Consider the following 22,519-nt stretch of genomic DNA (forward strand, 5'->3'; position numbering starts at 1 on the left):
TATTTTCGTTTATGCCCTCCAGAGGCTGTGGTGAATTATATTGCAATTGAAGTTTTAGGTTATAGATATTTTTCGCCAATTAATATGATATCCTGTCGATGTTCGGCCATCGGCGTAGTGGGGTAGAGAGACACATTACGACTGTTGGGCAATTAATGAGCACTACGGCCAAGTGTGTCCCACGCCATCAGCATGAGTCAGCCATTGTCGTACTGAATATAAAGGTGCAAAATGAAGTTTGATCTTCATGGAGCACTGAAGTTACTGCAACCATCAGAGTACAGAAGAGGAAAAGTGCTTAGGTCCACGGGCGAATACACCCAGGGCTAGAATTGATAGAACGCTTGCATTTTAGGGTTGCTCTACCCAGGGTGCGTATCTGGTTAGAGGGTGCATAAATGACACACATGGGAAAATATGGCCCTGTGAGAATAAAAGACAATGAATACTTGTATACAACAGAATAAGTGAAGTTATCAGACTAAGTATGATTCCAGTGTTATATGTTAGATACTTATCACATGCCCCTATAACACATAAATCCCACAATATAGTTGATAATTGGAGACGCAGCAATGCCCATCCGTCCATTTTCTGTACCGCTTATTCGTTTTAGGGTCACGCTTCAGCTGGAGATGATTCCAGCTGAGTTTGGGAGAGAAGCAAGGTGCACCTCGGACATGTAATCCACCAATTGGAGTGACACCTAAAACACAGAGAGATCGGCCCTTATTCCCGCAAATTATCTTCTGGATAAAAAAAAAAACACTCTTGGAAAAAACTCTCTTCGAAACTTGACCTAGCGGACATGACCTGGCTAACAGCTTATTCTGTTCATTTGTAGTGCAAAATATAAGACCATAGTTCCTCAATTTGAAATGTTTTAAAGATAATGTTCTGAGTTTGTATGTACCATAATTCCCAGGCTTTTTGTTAAAAATGATAGTTCTTTGAAAAGAGGTCTGAGTCACTGCGGTAAATAATGTTACATCATATCACACTATTTCCCTTGAGATCAGTTAATGAAGTCCATGATTCTAAAGAAGCCTTTTACAGCATTTTTATGAGATGCTGATGTATTGTTACCCCATGATCCTATGGCTGACTATCCATTTTCTATACCACATATCTTGTTTCAGGGTTGCAAGGAACGGGAGCAGTCAGTTAATCAGACACAACTTTTATTTAACCAGAAAGTAAAAGTGCATTGAGACCGAGGTCTCTTTTTCAAGGCTGTTCTGGTCAGAAAGGCAGAGCACTGCTTATGTAGTCACAATACAATAGCCCCAACTGACTTTTGGCAGAAGGCAAATTACATGTACTGCACTGTGAGGCCATCATGCCTACCAGTCGTCACCGTGGCAACCATAGACGAGTCTGAGGATGACTTTATCGGCTGACACACTATGGGTCTGAGTAAAAGGCGCCACGTCGGATGTAGTAAAAAAGGCAGTTAGATGTCATAGTTATGACGTGGGGGGGCAATATATGCCAGACAGGTGGAAATAATGATTTTATATGGTGCTTGTTGACATAATTCCCATGGAGTGCAGAGTGCGCTCGGGATGGAGTTATTTTGTGTGCCGTTTTACGACTTAATTCCTCTTAGAAGTGAAGTGCAGTAAAGTCTTTTGTGACTCATCTCTTTTCCCTCAAGACCAAACTACGATATTTTATAACAGCTGACCTGCAGGCAGTGCGAGAGCCGCACGGGACAATATAGACGTGCGACTGTTTCGAATTTCCTTATATGACATAATTTACATTAAAACATACTCACTACAGAATTTCAATAAACAAAATACCTTCATTAGACACTCGAGCAACAAGTAATTATCATTTTAGTCGATGACTTCATTGTCAGAACGCCAGAGAGCACAATCCATCAAATTCACGGCTAAAGTAGATCTAATAGTTTCAAAATTCTGCTCATCCTCGTGTTAGGTGTTGAAAATGGCTTGCGTTCTTCGATTATGCTAATTTATTGTTTTTTGGGGTCTCTTGAAAAGTGATGATTTTGGAGGTAGGATTATACCCAACTCCAATAGAAACCAATAGATGAAAAACACTTAAAGCAGTGGATATTTGCACTCAAAAGATGTAGCAACATATGTCAATATACTGTAACACTACTCACAATAATTTGTTCTTTATATGAGAGCTAGAGCCGAGTCAAGCTGAGAACACCTGAGTCTCAATGAACATTCCCACCTTATACTTCCCCCAGGTGGCCAAGGTGGGCACACCAAATAGCCACTCAATTGATGCAAAAGGTGACAAAAACTGTTAAATAATTTTACATTCTGTTTATTATGTAATATTTGAAAAAGAAAAGAAACGTTTAATTTTTTTTTTTTTGTTCTTGGGGATTTTTTTTTCTCTACCAGTGCATTCCCAGTGTCGATATGTAGCGGGCATGAGAAAATATTCCATAATTACATTTTAAAATATTTTTTAAAATGCTGTAGGGTCTTAACTGGTGCAGCACAGATTTATGACAGGGCTATAGCACCCCAGTGTTGCGCTGTCCTCGAACTTTTTTGACACATTCTTCACTTTTTTACCACACTTCTTGTGTGTGCTTGGAAATATTTTCATAGTTTTCACGAGCTTGAGTAGTGTTTCATTTTCTTATTATCTAGCTGGCAGGCTCAAGGACAACCAAAGTATATTTTTCTGTTACCAATCAAACAAAGACAAATTATAAAAAATGTGTACAAAATTCAACTGGTGGCGACTAATGACATCGTTATCATCTAGATCATGTAGACTTGTTGTGTTGCACTTTTTTTTTCTGCGAAAAAAAATCTACCTCCACGTGGTAATAAAAGGTAATAAGGAGTATTATTTGTTTGTATGCTGAAGATGAAAATGATACTGAAGAGCTTAGTTATATATGATTCATGAAACAGGTTAACTATGTAGACAAAAGTATCAAGACAACCTGCATCCACTTCCTTATAACCGTTTGTTTTTGTTTTTTTCTTTGATGAGATTGAAGTTTTGCCTGATACTTTCCTGATGCTGACCCAATATTTTATGTTCTATGTGGGAACTTGGTACACATGAGTACTATTATGAAAAGAAAAATCAAAATTTTTTTTACTGGCTGGCCGTGGCCCAACCAAAATGTACCCGTGAACCACTTTTGGATCCCAACTAACCAGTTTCGAATCACTATACTAGGGCATAATCAAGCATGAACAGAAAAAGGTCTTTACTAAACCACACACACATGCTGGAAGCATAAAGTCCCATAATGACAAACAAATTGCTAAAAACAATACAATACAATACAATTTTATTTATATAGAGCATTTCACAACAGCTAGAGCAGTAACAAAGTGCTTACCATATGCCGTCATATAAATTAGTAGGTAATTAGAACACAAATAAAACACAAACACATTTGCAATCGATACAAGAATAATAGCAGAACAGCGACAGCCTCGTGTTGAGTCGAAAGCTAAAGAATAAAAATGTGTTTTAAAAATGGACAGAGAGGGTGGCTTGTCTAACGTTTAATGGGAGCTCATTCCATAGGGACGGACCGGAAACAGAAAAGGCGCGATCCCCCCTGAGGCTCCGCCTAGTCCTCTGCACCTCCAGCAGCATTTGGTCCACAGACCTGAAGCAGCGGGTAGGTGCGTAGGGGTGAAGGAGCTCAGAGATGTACGCTGAGGCGAGGCCATTTAAAATTTGAAGACGAACAGAAGTATCTTAAAGCAAACACCAAAGTGCACTGGGAGCCAGTGGAGAGAGGCCAAAGAATGGGGTTATGTGATCCATCTTCCGAGCGCCAGTTAAGAGGCGTACGGCAGCATTTCGGACCAGTTGGAGGCGCTTGAGCGAGGACATTTTCCACTACTTTAGTCTGGACAATGTTTGCGTCCAGTGGGGGCACATTCCTTTTTACTTTAGAAAGCAAGATGTGCATTGAACGGGATAATAAATAAAGACAACAGCCTTTTGTTTAAGTGAAGTCAATGTAAATTTTTCTTCAGCCATACAATCTCAAGGGGCAAAAAGTGAACCGGTACCAGCCAGACTTGATCATTAGGTCTGCACCATTCATCCATCCATCCATCATCTGGACCGCTTCTCCTCACTAGAGTCGCGGGGGGTGCTGGAGCCTATCCCAGGTATCTTCGGGCAGTAAGCGGGGGACACCCTGAACTGGTTGCCAGCCAATTGCAGGGCACACAGAGACGAACAACTATTCACGCTCACACTCATACCTAGGGGCAATTAAGAGTGTTCAATCGACCTGGCATGCATGTTTTTGGAATGTGGGAGGAAACCGGAGTACCTGGAGGAAACCCACACAGGCAAGGGGAGAACATGCAAACTCCACACAGGAAGGCCGGAGCTGTGATCGAACCCACGACCGCTGCTGTCTCTCACTCTGAGGCCATCGTGCTCTACTGTGCCGCCCACTGCACCGTTTACTATATCAAAATTTGTTGCCTGCTTCAACTTTAAAGTTAACAGCGGAGACTTCAAACTGTGAAAACGTGGCCAAAACTGAAAAAGTTAACATTACTATAATTTGATTTAATTTCATCAGGATGATCTTTTCCGAATTCTCATTCTTCAGCATTTAGTCTGATGTAATGGTCCTTCCTGGGTTCAGAAACACTAAAAAGTCCTTAATAGGTTAACATTCAATTTACACTTACAGTAACTGTCTCTACCATGACAGCACTGTGACCAAGAGGTTAGCACAATTGCCTCACAGTTTAAAGGTCATTGGTGTTTTCTCTGTTCCGTACTAACTGACCTTACACAGCGAACGATTAAGGCATTAACTTGCTTACTTAACTTTTATTAGATTCAAATAATACCGTACAGTACGTTGATCCAGTCCTGTAACACTGGGAAAACGTCACTTCCTCTCGCCCGTTCTCGCACTCCAATCCCGGGGTGTCAAACTCATTTTTGTGGACAGCCCACATAGTAGTTGTGGCTTCCTTCAAAGGGCTGTTATGACTGTGAACCCATCTAAATGTATGATCACCTTACGTTATCATATACAAACAACAAATTGATGGAAAGCCAGTTTTGAAGCTAATAGTAATTGTTTGTTCAAAATATTTTTAAATTTATTTTAAAAGGGGAGTATTGGTAACAAATGAATGGAAATATCTCATACAGTGGAACATCGGTTCTCGACCATAATCCGTTCCAGAACCCTGTTCAAAAAGCGATTTGTTCGAACACCGAAATCATTCCTTTGCTGCTTGCACTGACTTTCTTTGGAGGCATGATTATGTCAGGGGGCGCTCGTAGCGAGGTGAAGGAGGAGGACCAAAAATGCAGGGAAGCCAGGCAAGGGTAACTTAAGAGGAATTTAATGAGTGAATTTAAGAGGGCAAACCAGGTGCTGGGGGAAACAAACAAACGTGACAAAGTGCAAAATAACGAAAGAGGAACTAAACGCGACTAGGCTGAACAAAACTGACGAGGAAACAGGGACAGTGACAAATCTCTATGAGCGTGAACGAGAACGGGAACGAGATCAGGGAGCGACCGTAACATTCAAGCAAAAGAAGCAATGTTCCGACAACAAGCCGTCGGTCCTGAGCGCTTAAGTAGTCCGAGTAATTAACAGTCAATGTGACACAGCTGCGTGACTGATGAGGAACCGGTGTGTGGCTGGTGGGCGCGTCTCTCCAGCCATGATGACACGGGAAGGGAACAAGCGCTGGAGGAAACGCCCCCACTCAGCTGGGACAACAAAACAAAGACATGGCATGACTGAAACGGGACGTGACAAAAACAAACAAAAGACCTGACATGACCGATACGGGTCATGACAGATTAGGGGCTAAAACACTTCGTACACCTAAATAAAACGCGAGAGCAAAACGCAGCACGTCCACACGCGACAACAGTTGGTCACAAAGAGAGCGATCTACACCTGTACGCCGCTCACCATCCCACCCTCGCGTACGCACTCACGCGTCGTACCGGCGTTCGAACTCAGATTTTTGTTCGAACTACGAAGCAAGAATTTCTCAAATTTTTTGTTCAGACTCCGATTTGTTCGAACTGTGATTCATTCGAAAACCGAGGTTCCACTGTATCTCGATGTTAAAAGTGAAGAAAATGTGCTAGAAACAGGAAGTTGAACCACATGATTTGCCCTGCTCGGGCCACATAAAATGATGTCAGGGGCCAGAGCTGGCCCCGGGCCTTGAGTTTGACACCTGTGCTCCAATCTGTCCCCCAAGCAGCATCAACTCTAACTAACAACACTATTGTCGCAATGGGTTCATATTTTGGGTCTGGCCTTCATGTGTGGAATTTGCATGCTCTCAAGCATGAAAGTTAGGTTTGTTGAAAATAATTGAAGTCTTGAAATTGTCCTTATCTGTGAATATCAGAATGAATGGTTTATTGTCTATTCGTACCCTTCGATTGGCTGACAACCTACTTTTCTCACCCAAAGTCAGTGTCAATGGGCTCCAGCACACTCGTGACCCGAATGAGGCAAAGAAGCACAGAAAATGGATGGTAGAATGGCTGGCTACCAAGTTTGCACATTCCTACACAAACAGTGGTCTTAAAAGAGCAATAGCATGTCAACCTCCAGTGATGATGATGATTTAATTTTTGTTCCAAATGTTGAGCAACTTAATTATCACCATTAGGTCTCCAGTCTACTCATAGTCTCCAAGATTATTTGCAATACATTAATCAAAGGATGCATCAGTACAAAAAATGCTTTACTCTATCAGGGCACAACTGCACCAAATTAAAAACATGATTGAAAAACTTCCACTTATATTAACTTGGGAGAATATAAATTCATGTGAATGAAAGATGTCACATATAATTTCTCAGCCGTACCTCCCCATGATCATTAAAATGTTTAAATCTATAAACAGAATAATCCAAAGCAGATAAAGTTGAAAATGTGAAATTGATCTCGAGTTTGGTTTATCAAGGCTGTGGCTCCCAGATGAGCAACTCACTTGTCAGACATAACACTGAGCTAAGATGCGCTTTGTTTTTTTATTTTTTTTGTCAGAAATGTGTCAATGGAGTAATATGTTATGTGTGATAAGAATATGATACCGCATAATGAAATTGTTCATTATTATAATCTAAATCAGCAATATTGTTGGGATGTTTTTTTGTCAATCATTTGACAATACACAATCGAAACACCGGTTTGGGGTTGTGGTAACATTTTTTGCAATGTTTTATTGGTTACATTTTAATACATACATTCCTTCCAATTTATTTGAAAAAAAGGATCACTGAAGTAAATATCTATGTAATTTTATTTTAGTCATGGAAATGTGGGTCATTTCCAATTATGATTCCAGACGTTGATAATCAAATAACCTGGTGAATCAAATCGTAGCCCTCTGAATCAAATCATGAGGTAATGACAAATTTCTACATCTATAGTTCACATTATCCATTCACACCCACACAATGATGTAAGGCTGTGAGACACACACAATAACATCTGTAACACACTATTCATTCTCAAAATGTATAACATATTGGCTTCTCTTTCCAGCACTCTGTTGATGCTGTGAATGCTGGTGTGAATCCTGTTGGTGATACCTCTTATAACTCCAGCCACTGGGATCTGGGTAGTGCCTTCTTCTTTGCTGGAACAGTTATCACAACTATAGGTACAATCATGAAATCCTCTAAAGTATATATATATATATATATATATATATATATATATATATATATATATATATATATGCTTTGTACCAAAAGTTGAGCACTTTTTTAAAAAAAAATTTTTGGTATTTGTTTGTATTTTTATTTGTTGCCCAGTTAAATAAAAATAAAAAAGTAAATTACAGACGCTCCCCAACTTACAAAGAGTTACGTTCCGAACGATCGTTCATAAGGTGAATTCGTTCGTAAGTTGCTTCCGCGCTATATTTTGTATTATAATTTTTGTTTATGGCCTATATAAGTATATTGAAGATTTATATAAGTATGTTTAAGGCTTGTATAAGTAACCTGTATTGGTTTGTACTGAAAAAAACATTTAATAAAATGGAGAGAATACCTACAGTTCTGTACTATGTATGTTAGAGAGAGAGAGACACACACACACAGTATGTACATGTATCTAATAAGATAAATAAAATGAGGTTTAACTTACTTTTGGAAGATGTACCCGATGCTTAAGGAGATGATGGAGGAAGAGGAGGATTTTATATCATGAAAGGATCGTCGTCGTCGCTGGAATGGGCTTCAAAAGTTACTTCCTCCTCCGTAACTTCAATGTAGGAAGAAGATGAGGGTTGATGAGTATCTTCCTTAGAGGATTTACTAGAAACTGGCCGAAAGAAGCGATCTAACGACAATTGCACAGTTTTCTTCTTCGTTTTTTTCATCAGGAAGTTGGATGCTGGGTGAGCTCTCACAGCGCCAAGCGTCGGTATTAGTGGCGGAAAGAAGCACTACTCGGAAAAAGGCGCGAAATACAAAATCTAACTTACAGCATCTCTTTCCGAACATTTTTTGACATACGCGCAGATATGTTCGTATGTACCGTTGTTCGTAACTCGAATGTTCGTAAGTTGGGGAGCATCTGCAATTTACTATCTCACCATCAAGTCCGTCAGTGATGCACATCAGCCAAAAGAGGCCGGCGGAGGGAAGTAGATGGGAGGGGGGTCGGGTGTCACTGGATTTATTTGGCGTTTTTTTTTCATATTTCAACAATAAGACATAACTCTCTGTTCCATTTCAAGAGTTGATAGAAAATAATCAAATTAATATTAAAGATCATTTTTGATTTTTCTGGTCTACCAGTGACATCAGCCCAAGTGGCTCAAATATCTGATTTAGCTCAAACCTGCAAAAAAATGTATCTTGACCTTCTATTCCATATTTTTTTAGGGTATGGTAACATCGCTCCAAGCACTGAGGGAGGAAAGATTTTTTGCATTCTATATGCAATATTTGGCATCCCATTGTTTGGATTCCTCTTGGCAGGGGTTGGTGACCAGCTAGGGACCATATTTGTCAAAAGTATTGCCAAAGTGGAGAAGATGTTTCGGGTGAGTTATTTCATTTGGTATGTATCGTGTGTTTGAGATGTTATATGAGATATATGCATGTGGGATAGAAAGTCTACAAACCTGTGTTGAAATATCAAGCTTTAATGATATAAAAAAATTAGACTGCGAGAAATCATTTTAAAATAATTTCCACCACTATTGTGACATAAAAAAATCTTTTCAGAAAGAAAGACTGATATTTTCTAGAGAGTAAGTAAAAGTAAACAACTGAAAATAAAACCAAGGTTTCAATAACCACTAATACTGTCTGTCACCGTAAATGAGCTCTTCTTTTCTTTTTTTGAGGTGACTTAGAAGTATCGCCCAATATGCTGATTGCAGTGTTGCGGAAACAAACGGCTTCTTTGAAGTTAATTGTATCCAATTAGCTTTTATTCTTCTTTTATATCCTCTTGGGACGGCCCATGTTTATATATTCATGTATTATATGCCTCATAGTTTAAATTTCAGCACGCATCTGTAGTATCTGATATGAAAGGGCTCATCCATATGGTGTTTCAAGAACAAGCTCAATTTACGTTTTTTTTTTTTTTTTGGGGGGGGGGGAATTATATTAGCTTGCATTTTCAATTTCATCAATTTGTTTTTGAGAAATCAATACCAAACTAAGGAGTAAATGCCTCCAGGAAATGAACATTACTGTCAGGGTTCGCCGTCGAGGCAGAGACTGTGAGCGGCGGCGGATCGGCAGACGCCGCCGTGACAGGAACTCGGAGCGGCGGCGGACGGTCGGTTGCCGCCGAGGCGGAGACGAGAAGCGGCGGCGGTTCGATGGGCGCCGCCGAAGCAGAGACAAGAAGCGGCGGCGTTTCATCGTCCTCCGCCGGTGCAGGAGCAGGGGGCGACAGCGGGTCGTCGATGGCCGCTGAGGCAGAGGCGAGAAGCGGCGGCGGTGCATTGGACGCCGCCGCGAACGTGACTCTGGACGGCGGCGAATCACCGACCGCCGTCGAGGCAGGAACTTGCGACGGGCGCAAGACGTGCGCCGCCGGGTCATGGACCTGAGGCGGACGCGAGACGTGCGCTGCCGGAACGTGAGCTTGGGACGAACGCAAGGCGTGCTCCGCTGGAACGAGCACTAGGGGCGGACGCAAGACGTGCTCCGCCGGAAACTGAACTTGGGGCGGACGCACGACGTGCTCCGCCGGAACGTGATCTTGGGACGGACGCAGGACGTGCTCAGCCTGAACATGGACTTGGGGCGGACGCAGGACGTGCTCCGCCGGAACGTGAACTAGGGGCGGACGCAGGACGTGCTCCGCCGGAACGTGAACTAGGGGCGGACGCAAGACGAGCTCCGACGGAACGTGAACTTGGGGCGGACGCACGACGTGCTCCGCCGGAACGTGATCTTGGGACGGACGCAGGACGTGCTCCGCCTGAACGTGGACTTGGGGCGGACAAAAGACGTGCTCCGCCGGAACGTGAACTTGGGGCGGACGCAGGGTGTGCTCCGCCGGAACGTGAACTTGGGGCGGACGCAGGGTGTGCTCCGCTGGGACGTGAACTTGGCTCTGCAGCTGGCGAGGAGCCGGGACGGGAGGATGCAGCTGGCGAGGAGCCGGGACGGGAGGCTGCTGCTGGCGAGGAGCCGGCACTGGAGGCTGCAGCTGACGAGGGACCGGCACTGGAGGCTGCAGCTGACGAGGGGCCGGCACTGGAGGCTGCAGCTGACGAGGGGCCGGCACTGGAGGCTGCAGCTGACGAGGGGCCGGCACTGGAGGCTGCAGCTGACGAGGGGCCGGCACTGGAGGCTGCAGCTGACGAGGGGCCGGCTGCGGGCTGGGCGCTGCAGTCAAGCCGGGCGCAGCCGAGATGGGGAGCCTGACCCCTATCAGCCTGCCGCCATCGGGAATCAGGAAAACGGGAGACACGAGGGACCAAGACTACAGGTGCCGGTGAACGTGAGCTATGAGATGCAAGGGGGATGTGACCAGGTGCGGAAACCGACGGTGGACGAGGTGAACGACGTGACCGTGATTTACGTGACTTTGGACGAGGTGAACGACGCGTGGTGGAAGAGGAGGTGGTCTCGATAAACCCAAATGAAAACGGTGTTAGTAATTGTTCGGGGGGAAGAAGGTGACTGGTCTGTGCTAATTCCGGGTTACGCTCGGCGTCTAACTGATTGTATATATACTCAAAGTCATCTTCGTGGTCCGAGTCTACCAGAATGTGAGGGGCATAGTGCTCGAAATCATACTCATAATCGGGTTGGATTGAAAAGTGGGGGGGTGAAAAGGCACGGTGCTCAAGGTCTTCATCATAGTCCGAATCGATAATAAGGTGGGGAGGTATGACAGGGAGGTGGTCGTTATCATTACCTGGGAGCGAAGGAGAAGAGACAGACGAGGTACGAGGCTGGTCAGCAGGCTGATGAGGGCGGTTGTCCGTGCGGCGGCGTCCATGACGCCGCCGTGAGCCCCTCGCTGGGTCCTTTTCTGGTCGGTGCATTCTGTCAGGGTTCGCCGGTAGGCGGGAAGGGGGTGAACCCAAAATGCGAGGAAGCCGGGAAAAGGGGTAACTTAAAGGAAATTTATTAACTCAAACAAAGACAAACAACGTGGCAGGGTGCAAAAAATAACAAAGGCAAACTAAAACGTGACTAAACTGGATCAAGGACGAGGAACAAAGATAGTGACAAATACTGAGGGACATGAACGTGAACGAGAGCAAGAACGAGATCGGGGAGCGGCCGTGACAGTCCTTAATGGAGCAGCGATGTCGGGAATGAAGGGCATGGCGGGAGAAATGCACCGACAATGGGTTGTCGGAGTGAGGTGTTTAAATAGTCCAGTCATTAGGGGAGCAGATGGGAATCAGGTGTGTGAGGCTAACGGGCAACAGGTGCGTGGCTGGTGGGGAACGAGTGCTGAAGGGAACGCCCCACTCAGCTGACCAAATAAACAAAGGAGCACATGGCAGGAAGGTGAAGAAAATAACAAAAACACTGACATGACCGACACGGATCATGACAATTACGGCCAGCCTTCTCTTTTCCCTCCATGACTTGGTGAAAGTCAGAGCTTGATTACAATTTTCCATTAGTAATTGTAAATACGTTGCAAATAATGGGGCCAACCGGCCCCAAACGTTTGCGGACATCTTAGGCCCACTTCAAACTCTGAAAACGATTAGCCTTTCTGTGGCTGACTTAAAAGCGAATGAGGTAATGAGGGTCTTATGTGCAGTTTCTGAGAAAAAAAAAATTGAAAATGACCCATCCAGCCCGGGCACACTTTGCCGTCTGCTTTCTTTCTCCAAATTTTTCAAAGTCTATCCATCCATCCATCAAATTTGTGCACTGCGTATCATCACCAGGGTTGCGCGCTAGCGTGATGGTTTTTTTTAAATTTGAAATTTCACCAAGGTATGGCAATTGGGGTTGTCGTGCAATTGACAACCCCGAAGCAGCCCTTAAAAGTAGTGCCGCACCACGACACGGGATGCGTCAAAAAACACCTCCAGGGCTTCTCGAAAAAGTTTGTGGTCATTGCACCGCAATGCTGACAGCGGTCGTGACGCCAGCCGCCGGCTGCCTCCTGAGACGTAACAAAACTTTAGCGTAGCTAAATATCCGAAAACTAAATTTAAGCTCTTTTACGATAAAGCCTGGGTAAGTGAAGAAGCGACTGGCACCTTGTTTTTGATTTTGTAGAGGTGATCATGGTTTTTGCTCATATGAGGTCAAATTTGATCCAGACTATTCTGCAGAACGCTTATATGTTTTTACAAATTGAAGTGGACAAGAGTAGTAATGTGCATGTTACGGCTGTGTTTAAGCCGTGGAGGTGAAAAGTGGACCCAAGAGCAAATGGAGACTGATGTGGCATGAACCAGTGGTTTATTGTGGAGAAGGTAGTTAAAGCTAGGGGTCCAGTGGAAGGCAGGCCAGGTGAGAGGACGTGGAGAGGTCAATGCAGCTTCAGGGGGTCACAGGTGATGACGAGGGGCTTGGGCGGACAGGCGGGACGCTTGGAGACAGCACACGAGAGAAACAAGGAATCGAGTCAGTTTGGCAGAAGTTCTATTTGAGCAAGATCACATGAACGCAGGCGGGAGCCTGAGCACCATGGTTGAAGCAGGATAATCTCCTGGCTGTACTGAGCTTTTATCTGGTGGTTGATTGACAGTGACGAGCTGCCGGTGCGCCGGATCAGGAGCGTGACCAGAGGGATCCGCCCCAGCCCTGTAGGGAGAAACATAGGCTCCAAAATGCAACCAATAAACAGGACACCACAGTACCCGCCCCCCAATGGACGCCTCCTGGCGTCCGACCTGGTTTGTCGGGGTGAGCAGCGTAGAAATCCTCCAATAGAGAATTGTCCAAAAGTAGTTTCCTCAAAATCTGTGACCGCTCCTCCGGACCATAACCTTCCCAGTCCACCAGGAAACCCCTACCCCGGAGCCTCACATCCAGTACCTTGGACACCGTGAAGGCAGGGTGGTCATCAATGATCCGGGTGGGTGGAGAGGGAACGGCCGGAAGGCTAAGAGAGTTTGTGGAGACAAGCTTGAGGAGAGAGACGTGAAAGGTGTGGTGTACCTTCAACGAGTCTGGAAGCTTAAGCCTGACTGCGCAGGGGTTAATCACTTCATCAACAGGAAAAGGGCCAATGAATCTTGGCGTGAGTTTATGTGAGTCTGTTTGAAGGGATAGGTCGCGGGATGAGAGCCATACCATCTGTCCAGGTTCATAGGCAGGAGCCAGAGTGTGATGAAGGTCCGCCAGGTGCTTATTCTTTTGAGCAGAACGAGCGAGGGCCGCCTTGACCTCCTTTCATACTCCCCTGACCCGCCGGAGGTGGGCATTCACAGATGGCACCGCTACAGCATGCTCCTGGTCTGCAAAGAGTGGTGGTTGATAGCCAAGACAAGCCATAAATGGCGACATACCTGTTGCTGAACGGGAGAGTGAGTTGTGGGCGTACTCAACCCAGGCAAGGGCTGAACTCCAGGACACAGGGTTATGGGACACCACACAGCGGAGAGCGACCTCGAGGTCTTGATTAGCTCGCTCTGTCTGGCCGTACGTTTGAGGATGGTAACCGGAGGATAGACTGGACCAGGGGCGGCGAGGGATGGGAAGAGCACGCAGTAGCCCAGCCGGAGGGATGTGAGTGGCTTTTCCCTGGGCACAAACAGAGCAGGCTAAAACAGATTCCCTTGTATCCCGGGCCATGTTGGGCCACCAAGACAGCTCCCACTCCTGTGTCCGAGGCCTCAACCTCCACAATGAATTGGAGTGCAGGGTCTGGTTGTTTGAGCACTGGGGCATTGGTGAAGAGCTCCTTGAGAAGACTTAAAGCTTGCGACGCTGCAGGGGTCCACTGAAAAGGGATAAAGGTTGAGGTGAGAGCTGTGAGAGGACTGGCCACTTTGCTGTAGTTACGAATGAACCAGCAGTAGAAATTTGCAAATCCCCGGAAGCGTTGTAGTTCTTTGTTGGGCCAGTCCACTACGGCTTGAATCTTGGCTTGGTCAGGTTGGAGTTGGCCTTTTGCAATGATGTAGCCCAGTGTACAGAGGAGACATTGAACTCGCATTTTTCTGGTTTAACAAAAATGCAGTTTTCAAGCAGGCGTTTAAGGACCAGACGAAAACGTGTTCATGAAGGGAGTGCAAGAAGATGAGGATATCGTCCAAATACACGAAAACAAAACGGTTCAGCATGTCCTTTAAAATGTCATTCATGAGAGTTTGGAAAACAGCCGGGGCATCGGTGAGTCCAAAAGGCATGAACAGATATTCAAAGTGTCCCAGCGGAGTATTGAATGCTGTTTTCCACTCATCCCCCTCTTTGATGCAGACTAGGTGGTAAGCGTTTCTAAGATCCAATTTGGAGAACACATGGGCCTCACAGACAGGTTCAAAAGATGGATCAATGAGAGGGAGTGGGGGATTTATTTTTAACAGTGATTTCATTCAGTCCCTTGAAGTGGATACATGGGCGGAGCGAAGAATCTTTCTTTTTAACAAAGAAATGACTTGCTCCGAGGGGAGAGGAAGAGGGCCGAATGAGCCCGGAGATGAGGGAATCCTGGATGTAGGTTTCCATGGCTTCCCTCTCTGGATGCGAGATATTGTACAGCCAACTGGTGAGAAGAGGAGGCTCTGGGAGAAGATCGATCGCGCAGTCGTAAGGGCGATGGGGAGGTAGTGTGAGATCTTTACTGAACACACGGGAGAGGTCATGGTATTAGGAGAGAACCGTGGAGAGATCCGTTGGAGTTGGAAGCAGGGGGGGAAGAACTGGGAACCTGGTCAGCGGACCGAAGACAATGCGAATGGGAGTAAACACTCCAGCTGGTAATGGAAAGATGTCGCCAGTCAATAGTGGGGTGAATACAAAGCCAAGGAAAACTGAGCACAATGGCCGTTTGAGGCGAATTGATTAGGTGTAAGTGAATGTTTCTCTGTGATTTTTGGAAATGATGAGTGTGAATGGTATTGTTTGGTGGGAAACAAGGGTGATCAGGTGTCCCTCCAGGGACACCACCCGGCGGGGGGCAGAGAGGGAATCCGGGCGGAGAGGTGCGTGAGCTGATGTTGTAAACTCTGTGCGCTCTCCATAAGTTCGTGAAGCATTTTTTCATGGCAACCGAGCTGCCTACATTGAAGGGATAGCACTTCTCTGAGGGGATTCAGAGTTGACGGGTCCATTGTGGCCAGATTATTCTGTTACAGCTGTGTTGAAGCCGTGGAGGTGAAAAGTGGACCCAAGAGCTAACGGAGTCAGAAGTGGCATGAACCAGGGGTTTATTGTGGAGAAGGTAGTCAAAGCTGGGGGTCCAGTGGAAGGCAGGCCTGGTGAGAGGATGTGGAGAGGTCAATGGGCGTGCCAATTCGTCATAAATCCCATCACAAAAAAACCCTTAAATCACTACAGAATTAAGCTATATTTTAGGACTGATGTGATTTTTAAATGCATAAATGTGCCAATGTTTAGCCGGGTCAAGCGTCCATTTTAAGATACACAGATGGAATATATGAACATTCACTACCATTGACGTATATAGAAGCCAAAAAGTACATTTATTTTACCTGGGCTGGTAGTGAATGAATTTATTGTCCTTGACTGAATTTGTTGAAAAGCAATATCTGTCGATCAGAAATTAATACAATGAATTAGCCTCAATATCATTGGCATTCAGGTTTGCTTTGGTGGAAGTAGACTGATGGGAAATTTAGCATACAACACTGACGAGCTTGCAGGTTAAATCACAGTCTGTATTTTCTCCTCTTTTCTCATCTGAGTCTTAAGTTACTTGGATTAAAACTTTGTTTTTGTTGATAAAGTCAATACTTGTCGGATATAAATCAATTACTCTGTGTGTGTGTGGGGGTGTGTGGGTGCGTGTGGGGGTGTGCGTGCGTGTGTGTGTGTGCGTGCGTGTGTGTGCGTGTGTTTGTCTGGATGATTCCTCCCTGATAGAACAAACACAACCAAATCAGTCAAACTAAAATCAGAGTCGCGTCTACACTGCTCTTCATCCTGGCTGGCTGCATCCTGTTTGTGACCATCCCAGCTGTGATCTTCAAACACATCGAAGGTTGGACGGCTCTAGAGTCGACATATTTTGTCGTCATCACTTTGACAACTGTTGGAATAGGAGACTATGTGGCAGGTAAACATTTTCTTCTATTGTAACAAAAAGAAACCCAAATTAGTGGCGATGCTTATATGTGTCTTAATTTTTTTTTATAAATCATGATATGGACAGCACAGTGAGCTAGTGGTTAGAACATCTGCCTGACAAATCCATTATTCTTGGTTCAAATATTTGGTCTAGCCCTCGTACTGTATTTAGGGTTCTAGCTTCTGCCCCAGATTGTGTGGGTCATATATAAGTACTCGAGCTCTTTCTGCATTCCAAAAACAACGCTAGGTTACTTGAAGGCTTTAAATCGTTCATGGATGATATCAATAAATTCAAGGAGTTTTAACAAGTTCATTTTCACACACACTTTTGGACATTTGGTTCCATCTATTTCAACCTTAACAGTGACCAAATTAATGCATACATTATATAGTTTTGAACTCTCTTCAATTAAAGAGTTTCTGAACTGTCCTTTCTCATTAAAATTTTGACTTATTACATTACATTATTGGGAGTAATTCTTATTTCAGCTTAGTTTCTTTTTGTGTTGAGAATGAGACACTTATCGGTTTAGATTGTGCTCCTGTGCAAAGTCATTTTAGCCTAATGAGGACAAGCGGTATTGGAAATGGATGAGACTCTTATTTATGGCATCTTTTCCTCTCAGGCGGAAACCGGAGGATTGACTATCGCAAGTGGTATAGACCTCTGGTGTGGTTTTGGATCCTGGGTGGTCTGGCCTATTTCGCCGCAGTGCTAAACATGATTGGCGACTGGTTGAGGGTGCTATCGAAAAAGACTAAAGAAGAGGTATTCACTCACACTTTTTTTATCATTTAATGCTGCTTTGAAATGGTTTAGAATGATTTACTTTGCAACAGAGGAATGCAACGGGGTGAGCTTCATTTGGCTCCTTTAATGGAACAGTAAGAGAGTGGAAATGCCATTCTTAAAAATTAAAAGTAAGTTGCATAATATCACCACCTCCAGTGGGTTCCTCAATTGTGGGAGGGGCAAAGTTGATTAGGTGCATTGTGAGATGGTTGGTGGTCGAAGACAGGGACGCTCTTTTGCAGGAACTGGCACCAGGGACCTCATCGGCAGACAAGGAACCTGAGTTTGTGTACATTGATTGACAGGTACTCACTAGATATAGTCAGGCTGTCTTCAAGTTACATCTGGGGCACCAAAACTACTTCTTCTGAGAGGGTTTGGACGTCCTTTCATTTGGGACTTTCCTCTAATGAGAAGGACCAAGCAAGTGCGGGCTTATTGCAACACACTGACCATGGTTTATTTACAGTTTGTTTAAAGCTGTTGAGCTGTGAGCCAAGATAGTTTTTATTTTAAAGTTTTAGCATGAAGCCACCTGATTGGCTTGCAATTTTCATACATTTATTTTTTGGGAGAAAGAGGAATCAATCCTCTTCTTTGTGCAGAACAAAAATTCAGCTTGGAATAATAACACTTGCATGAATACAATAACAAAGACTGATGGGTCTGCAAAAAGTCTGTGGTCTTTCCATCTGTACTGAGGGAAGGTTACGTCAGTCCGTTACTGACATACACCCAGTTTGCTGGCAAAAAACAAATGAATGACAAGAAACTTAATAAAACTGATGGACTAAGTGGTGATGAAAGCGTTTTTTGTGGTTTTTCTTAATTGTCGCTAACCGGTCGACCTTCTCAGTGGTGGATTCCCATTTTGCTGACGACTGACATGGGGGTGAATATATAGCGGTGTTGCTTTGAGCGAACTTTATTGACCATATATGGAAACGCATTGCCAGAAACGCTGGGCTTTGAGGCTTTGACCTATAGTAGATAACTAAGCCTGCCAAGTCCCTTTGCAGTTCCTGTACCGTTGGTGGCGGAATGCACCAAAGTGCTGTAATGGAAATGATTATAAATAATTATGGAATAGATTTAGCAGAGACAAGTGCAGGAGAGACAAGAGTGGTTAAAATAACAATGAGTGACTGACAAGGGCATTTTTGGTTCAGTTTAAAATAATGATGACTGACCATAACAGAAGGGTGCTGGCAATTGACGACTGATGGATTGGCAAAATTTACTGACGCACACATCCATGTTAATTTGGCCACGGGCCAAATTTCTTTCCTAACAATTCTATCCCAGGCCGATATAACATTTACATTAGGCAAACTGCTATTCCTATCTGTTATCAGTTGGGATCATAATCATAATCATAATCAGAAAGCCCTTTATTGTCATTGTACTCAGTGTGCAACGAGATTTGAGAGTTCCCCTCTTCAGTGCAATACAACAATAATTTATTTGAATATATAAATTAGATTAATTAAAGATTAAATAATTAAATCGAAAATAAATACGAAATTGAATAAATGTGTTTACATTATGTTGCTGTTCTGCAAGGTAGGAGTGTGTGAGAGTTCAGCATGGAGATGACTCTCGGGAAGAAACTGTTTTTCAGTCTATTAGTCTTTGTTTTGATGCACCTGTAGCGCCTGCCAGAGGGCAACAGGTCGAACAGGGGTGAGCTCGGTGAGTATTGTCTTTAATGATATTGAGAGCTCTGCTGAGGCACCGGATGGTGTAGATGTCCGACAGGGAGGGGAGAGGGCAGCCAATAATCCTCGGCGCTGTTTTGACTGTTCTCTGGAGTCTCTCACTCTGTCTGCCCTAGTGCAGCCAAGTACCAGGTAGAGACACAGCAGGTCAAGCAGGCTCTCGATTAGGCCTGCACGATATGCCGTTCGAACATCACGATTGCAATGTGCGCATCGTAGGATGAGTGATGTTTGTCTTTTTTATTTTATTTTATTTATTTATTTTTTTAGTACACTGAAACCTTTGGTTTGTCTCATGAAACCAGCGCGCTACACTATGCTCTACATCGGGGTGGTCATTACGTCAATCGCGATCTACCAGTCGATCGCAAAGGTAGTATGGGTAGATCGCATGACATTAAAAAATTGATGTCAGCCTATCGTTATTCGTCATGTGATTGATTCAGGGCACCCAGTCAGATGACACATGATTTATTTTTTTTTTTGTGACACATAGGTCAGCACGCATGCGCAAACAACGGTGCTTAGTGCAGCACAACTAACAAGCTAGCGAGTTGGTTTTAAGCCCTCGTTTTATTCTCTTGAACTCAAGGGGGGTATAAACATGAGTGGGGGTGCTGGACCAAGTAAGAAGACAAAAACGTATCACTTTAATACGGAATGGGAGGAGTTGTTTTTCAAGATGACATTTTCGAAGTGCGTTTGCCTCATCTGCCAGTCTACCATTGCAATACCAAAGAAGGGAAATGTGGAGCGGCATTTTCGGAGTGTTCATGGAAAATATGATTGCGACTTTCCGCCGAAAAGCGAGCTGCGGGAGAGAAAGCGTGTGGACCAGCACTGGTCTGGTTCCGGGATAACGAAAACTGATTAATGATTTTTTCCAAAATCCGGTCTAAGGGTCAAATGTTGAGATTTTCTTTTGCCTTTTATTTTGAAATGCCACATAAGATTTTAATGAAAGTACTTTGGTTGGATCACCGGGGTGATCCAGTGTTCCCCAGCACTGGTCTGGTTGCAGGACAACAAAAACTTTTTTTTTTCAAATCAGTTGTAATGTCAGGCATTTATGCACAGTTGACATTAATTTCTCTTTCTATCTCAATTCAGAATATTTCTTGGTGCAATTCTGAGACCGTTTGCATTCCCCCTGTGTGAACAGAGAAGTTTAATAACATTATTTTAAATCCCAACCACTGATACATACATGAGTTTGTGAGCTTTTATTTTGAAGGTGGCTAACAGCAAACGCTTTCGGCGCTTTTCCGTAATGCTCCGTGATGCACAGTATTAAAAATAACAGTAGCGGCTGGCTTGACTTCATCTTTGTGAGTGGAGGCTGGCCTGACTGCAGTGGAAAACTGGAGGAGGAGGCGGCAGCAGAAGTGGCAGTAGATTTAGACCCCAAAAGAAAATCAACATCCGAAATCTTATTTCGGCTATACAAAGGAATATACAACACACAAAAAAACTCTCTGCCGACAGTGCCCTGCCGTTGTTGCTGCAAACACGAGGTAATACAACAAACCTGTCCTACCATCCATATCCGGTTCCGCGCGAGTGGCTGCCTGTTTACAGCAGCGTGGTTCACTATTGAGCCTTTTTCTTGTGTTTCTTCCCTTTACCCAGTATTATTTTATTTTACCTCATAGCAGCAATGTACATCCAACTTGCGGTGGTTTTACTGTTGTTGGGGGCTGTTTACTGCGCGATCGTGTCCGGTGACAAAACTCGGAGCTAAAGATCGATCGTGTACACAAGAGATCAGCTGTTAGCTAACCCCGCATCGGCTCCCGGAGCGAAACCCCGCGAGCTGAGGAGGAAGAGACGGGGATGTCTTGCGGGGGCTAAACGCCAGGCAAGGAGGAGACGATACCACCCCGTCCTCCCGCCCGTTATTATGGGGAATGTTAGATCCCTTCCCAATAAAATGGACGAGCTAACAGCACTAACCCGGCATGAGAGGAATTTCCGGGAGGCTAGCTTGCTGATGTTCACGGAGTCGTGGCTAACAGAGCTAACGCTGGACACCGTCATGGAATTGGACGGCTTCCAAGTCCTACGTGCGGACAGGACACTGGAGAGCGGCAAGAGGAAAGGAGGAGGGCTGGCTGTGTTTGTTAATGATAGATGGTGTAACCCTGGGCACATAACTGTGAAGGATCAACTTTGCAGTCGGGACATTGAGCTGATAGCTGTTAGCATCCGTCCGGACTGTTTGCCGCGAGAGTTCAGTCATGTGATCGCGGTGGCAGCGTACGTGCCACCCTCTGCTAACAGCCTCTGACGTACTGACTGCATGTGACCAGGCTACAAACACAGCACCCAAATGCCCTGCTTCTTCTCTCTGGTGACTTCAATCATGCTTCTCTTTCCTCCTCTCTGCCTTCATTCACACAATATGTAACCTGCCACACCAGAGACAATAAAATATTGGACCTTTTCTATGCCAACACCAAGGAGGCGTACACATCACTGCCCCTCCCCCCGCTGGGCAAGGCTGACCACAACATGGTTGCTCTCCTGCCTGTGTACAAACCTCTGGTCCGCAGGCAGCCAGCTGTGACACGCACAGTTCAGAGATGGTCTGGAGAAGCCGAGGAGGCCTTAAAGGACTGTTTCAACACAACTGTGTGGGAGATATTCAGCGAAGCCCACAGGGAGGACATTAATGAACTAACAGACACAATTACAGACTATATTAATTTCTGCATGGAGAACACCATTACCACCAGGAAAGTAAGATGTTTCTCCAACAACAAACCCTGGATCACACCGGATATTAAAGCTCTCCTGAAGGAGAAAAAGAGGGCTTTTGTGTCAAGCGACAAGGAGGAGCTGAAGAGAGTGCAACGTCAGCTGAGAAGGAGGATCAGAGAGGGGAAAACGTCCTACAGGATGCAGATGGAGGAACAACTGTAGCATAACAATGCCAGGGCTGTCTGGAGGGGCCTGAAGACCATCTCAGGCCACGGACAACCGGGTCAGACCCAGAAGGAGGCGGGGGGGCTTCAGTGGGCAAATGAGTTGAACCTATTTTTCAATAGGTTTGATCAAATGCCTGCCCCCGCTGAGTCTCCCCTGCTGCAGCCCCCACCAAGCCCCCCTTCCACTGCGAACGAGACCCTCTCTCCCCCTCTCTCTCCTCTCTTCTCTCCCCTCTCTCTCTCCCCAGGCTCCAGTTCCCAGCCACATCAGACAACCACCACTTCTTCCTGCTCAGCCTTGTTCCTCACAACATCTCAGGTGAAGAACCAGCTGAGGAAGATGAAGGCGAGGAAGGCAGCAGGTCCAGATG

The 22,519-nt window shown here is 44.9% G+C and overlaps 1 protein-coding gene across 3 annotated transcripts in view; it reads left to right on the plus strand.

The window, feature by feature from the left end:
- The window catches only part of kcnk10a (potassium channel, subfamily K, member 10a), a 41,527-nt gene that overhangs the window by 5,075 nt on the left and 13,933 nt on the right, over window positions 1-22,519 (plus strand). For 2 of the 3 annotated variants that reach the window (XM_088286162.1, XM_088286161.1), the window contains 4 exons: window positions 7,535-7,652; window positions 8,887-9,047; window positions 16,504-16,696; window positions 17,337-17,479. In XM_088286162.1, coding sequence (XP_088142288.1) covers window positions 7,535-7,652; window positions 8,887-9,047; window positions 16,504-16,696; window positions 17,337-17,479 — 615 coding nt within the window. The remainder of the gene's footprint in view (window positions 1-7,534; window positions 7,653-8,886; window positions 9,048-16,503; window positions 16,697-17,336; window positions 17,480-22,519) is intronic. The other variant, XM_088286163.1, reaches the window with a different exon arrangement.

Source organism: Idiotropiscis lumnitzeri, chromosome 21 (genome assembly GCF_059441095.1).
Source record: "Idiotropiscis lumnitzeri isolate Australia: NSW breed Sydney's pygmy pipehorse chromosome 21, RoL_Ilum_1.0, whole genome shotgun sequence".
Lineage (NCBI taxonomy): Eukaryota > Metazoa > Chordata > Actinopteri > Syngnathiformes > Syngnathidae > Idiotropiscis > Idiotropiscis lumnitzeri.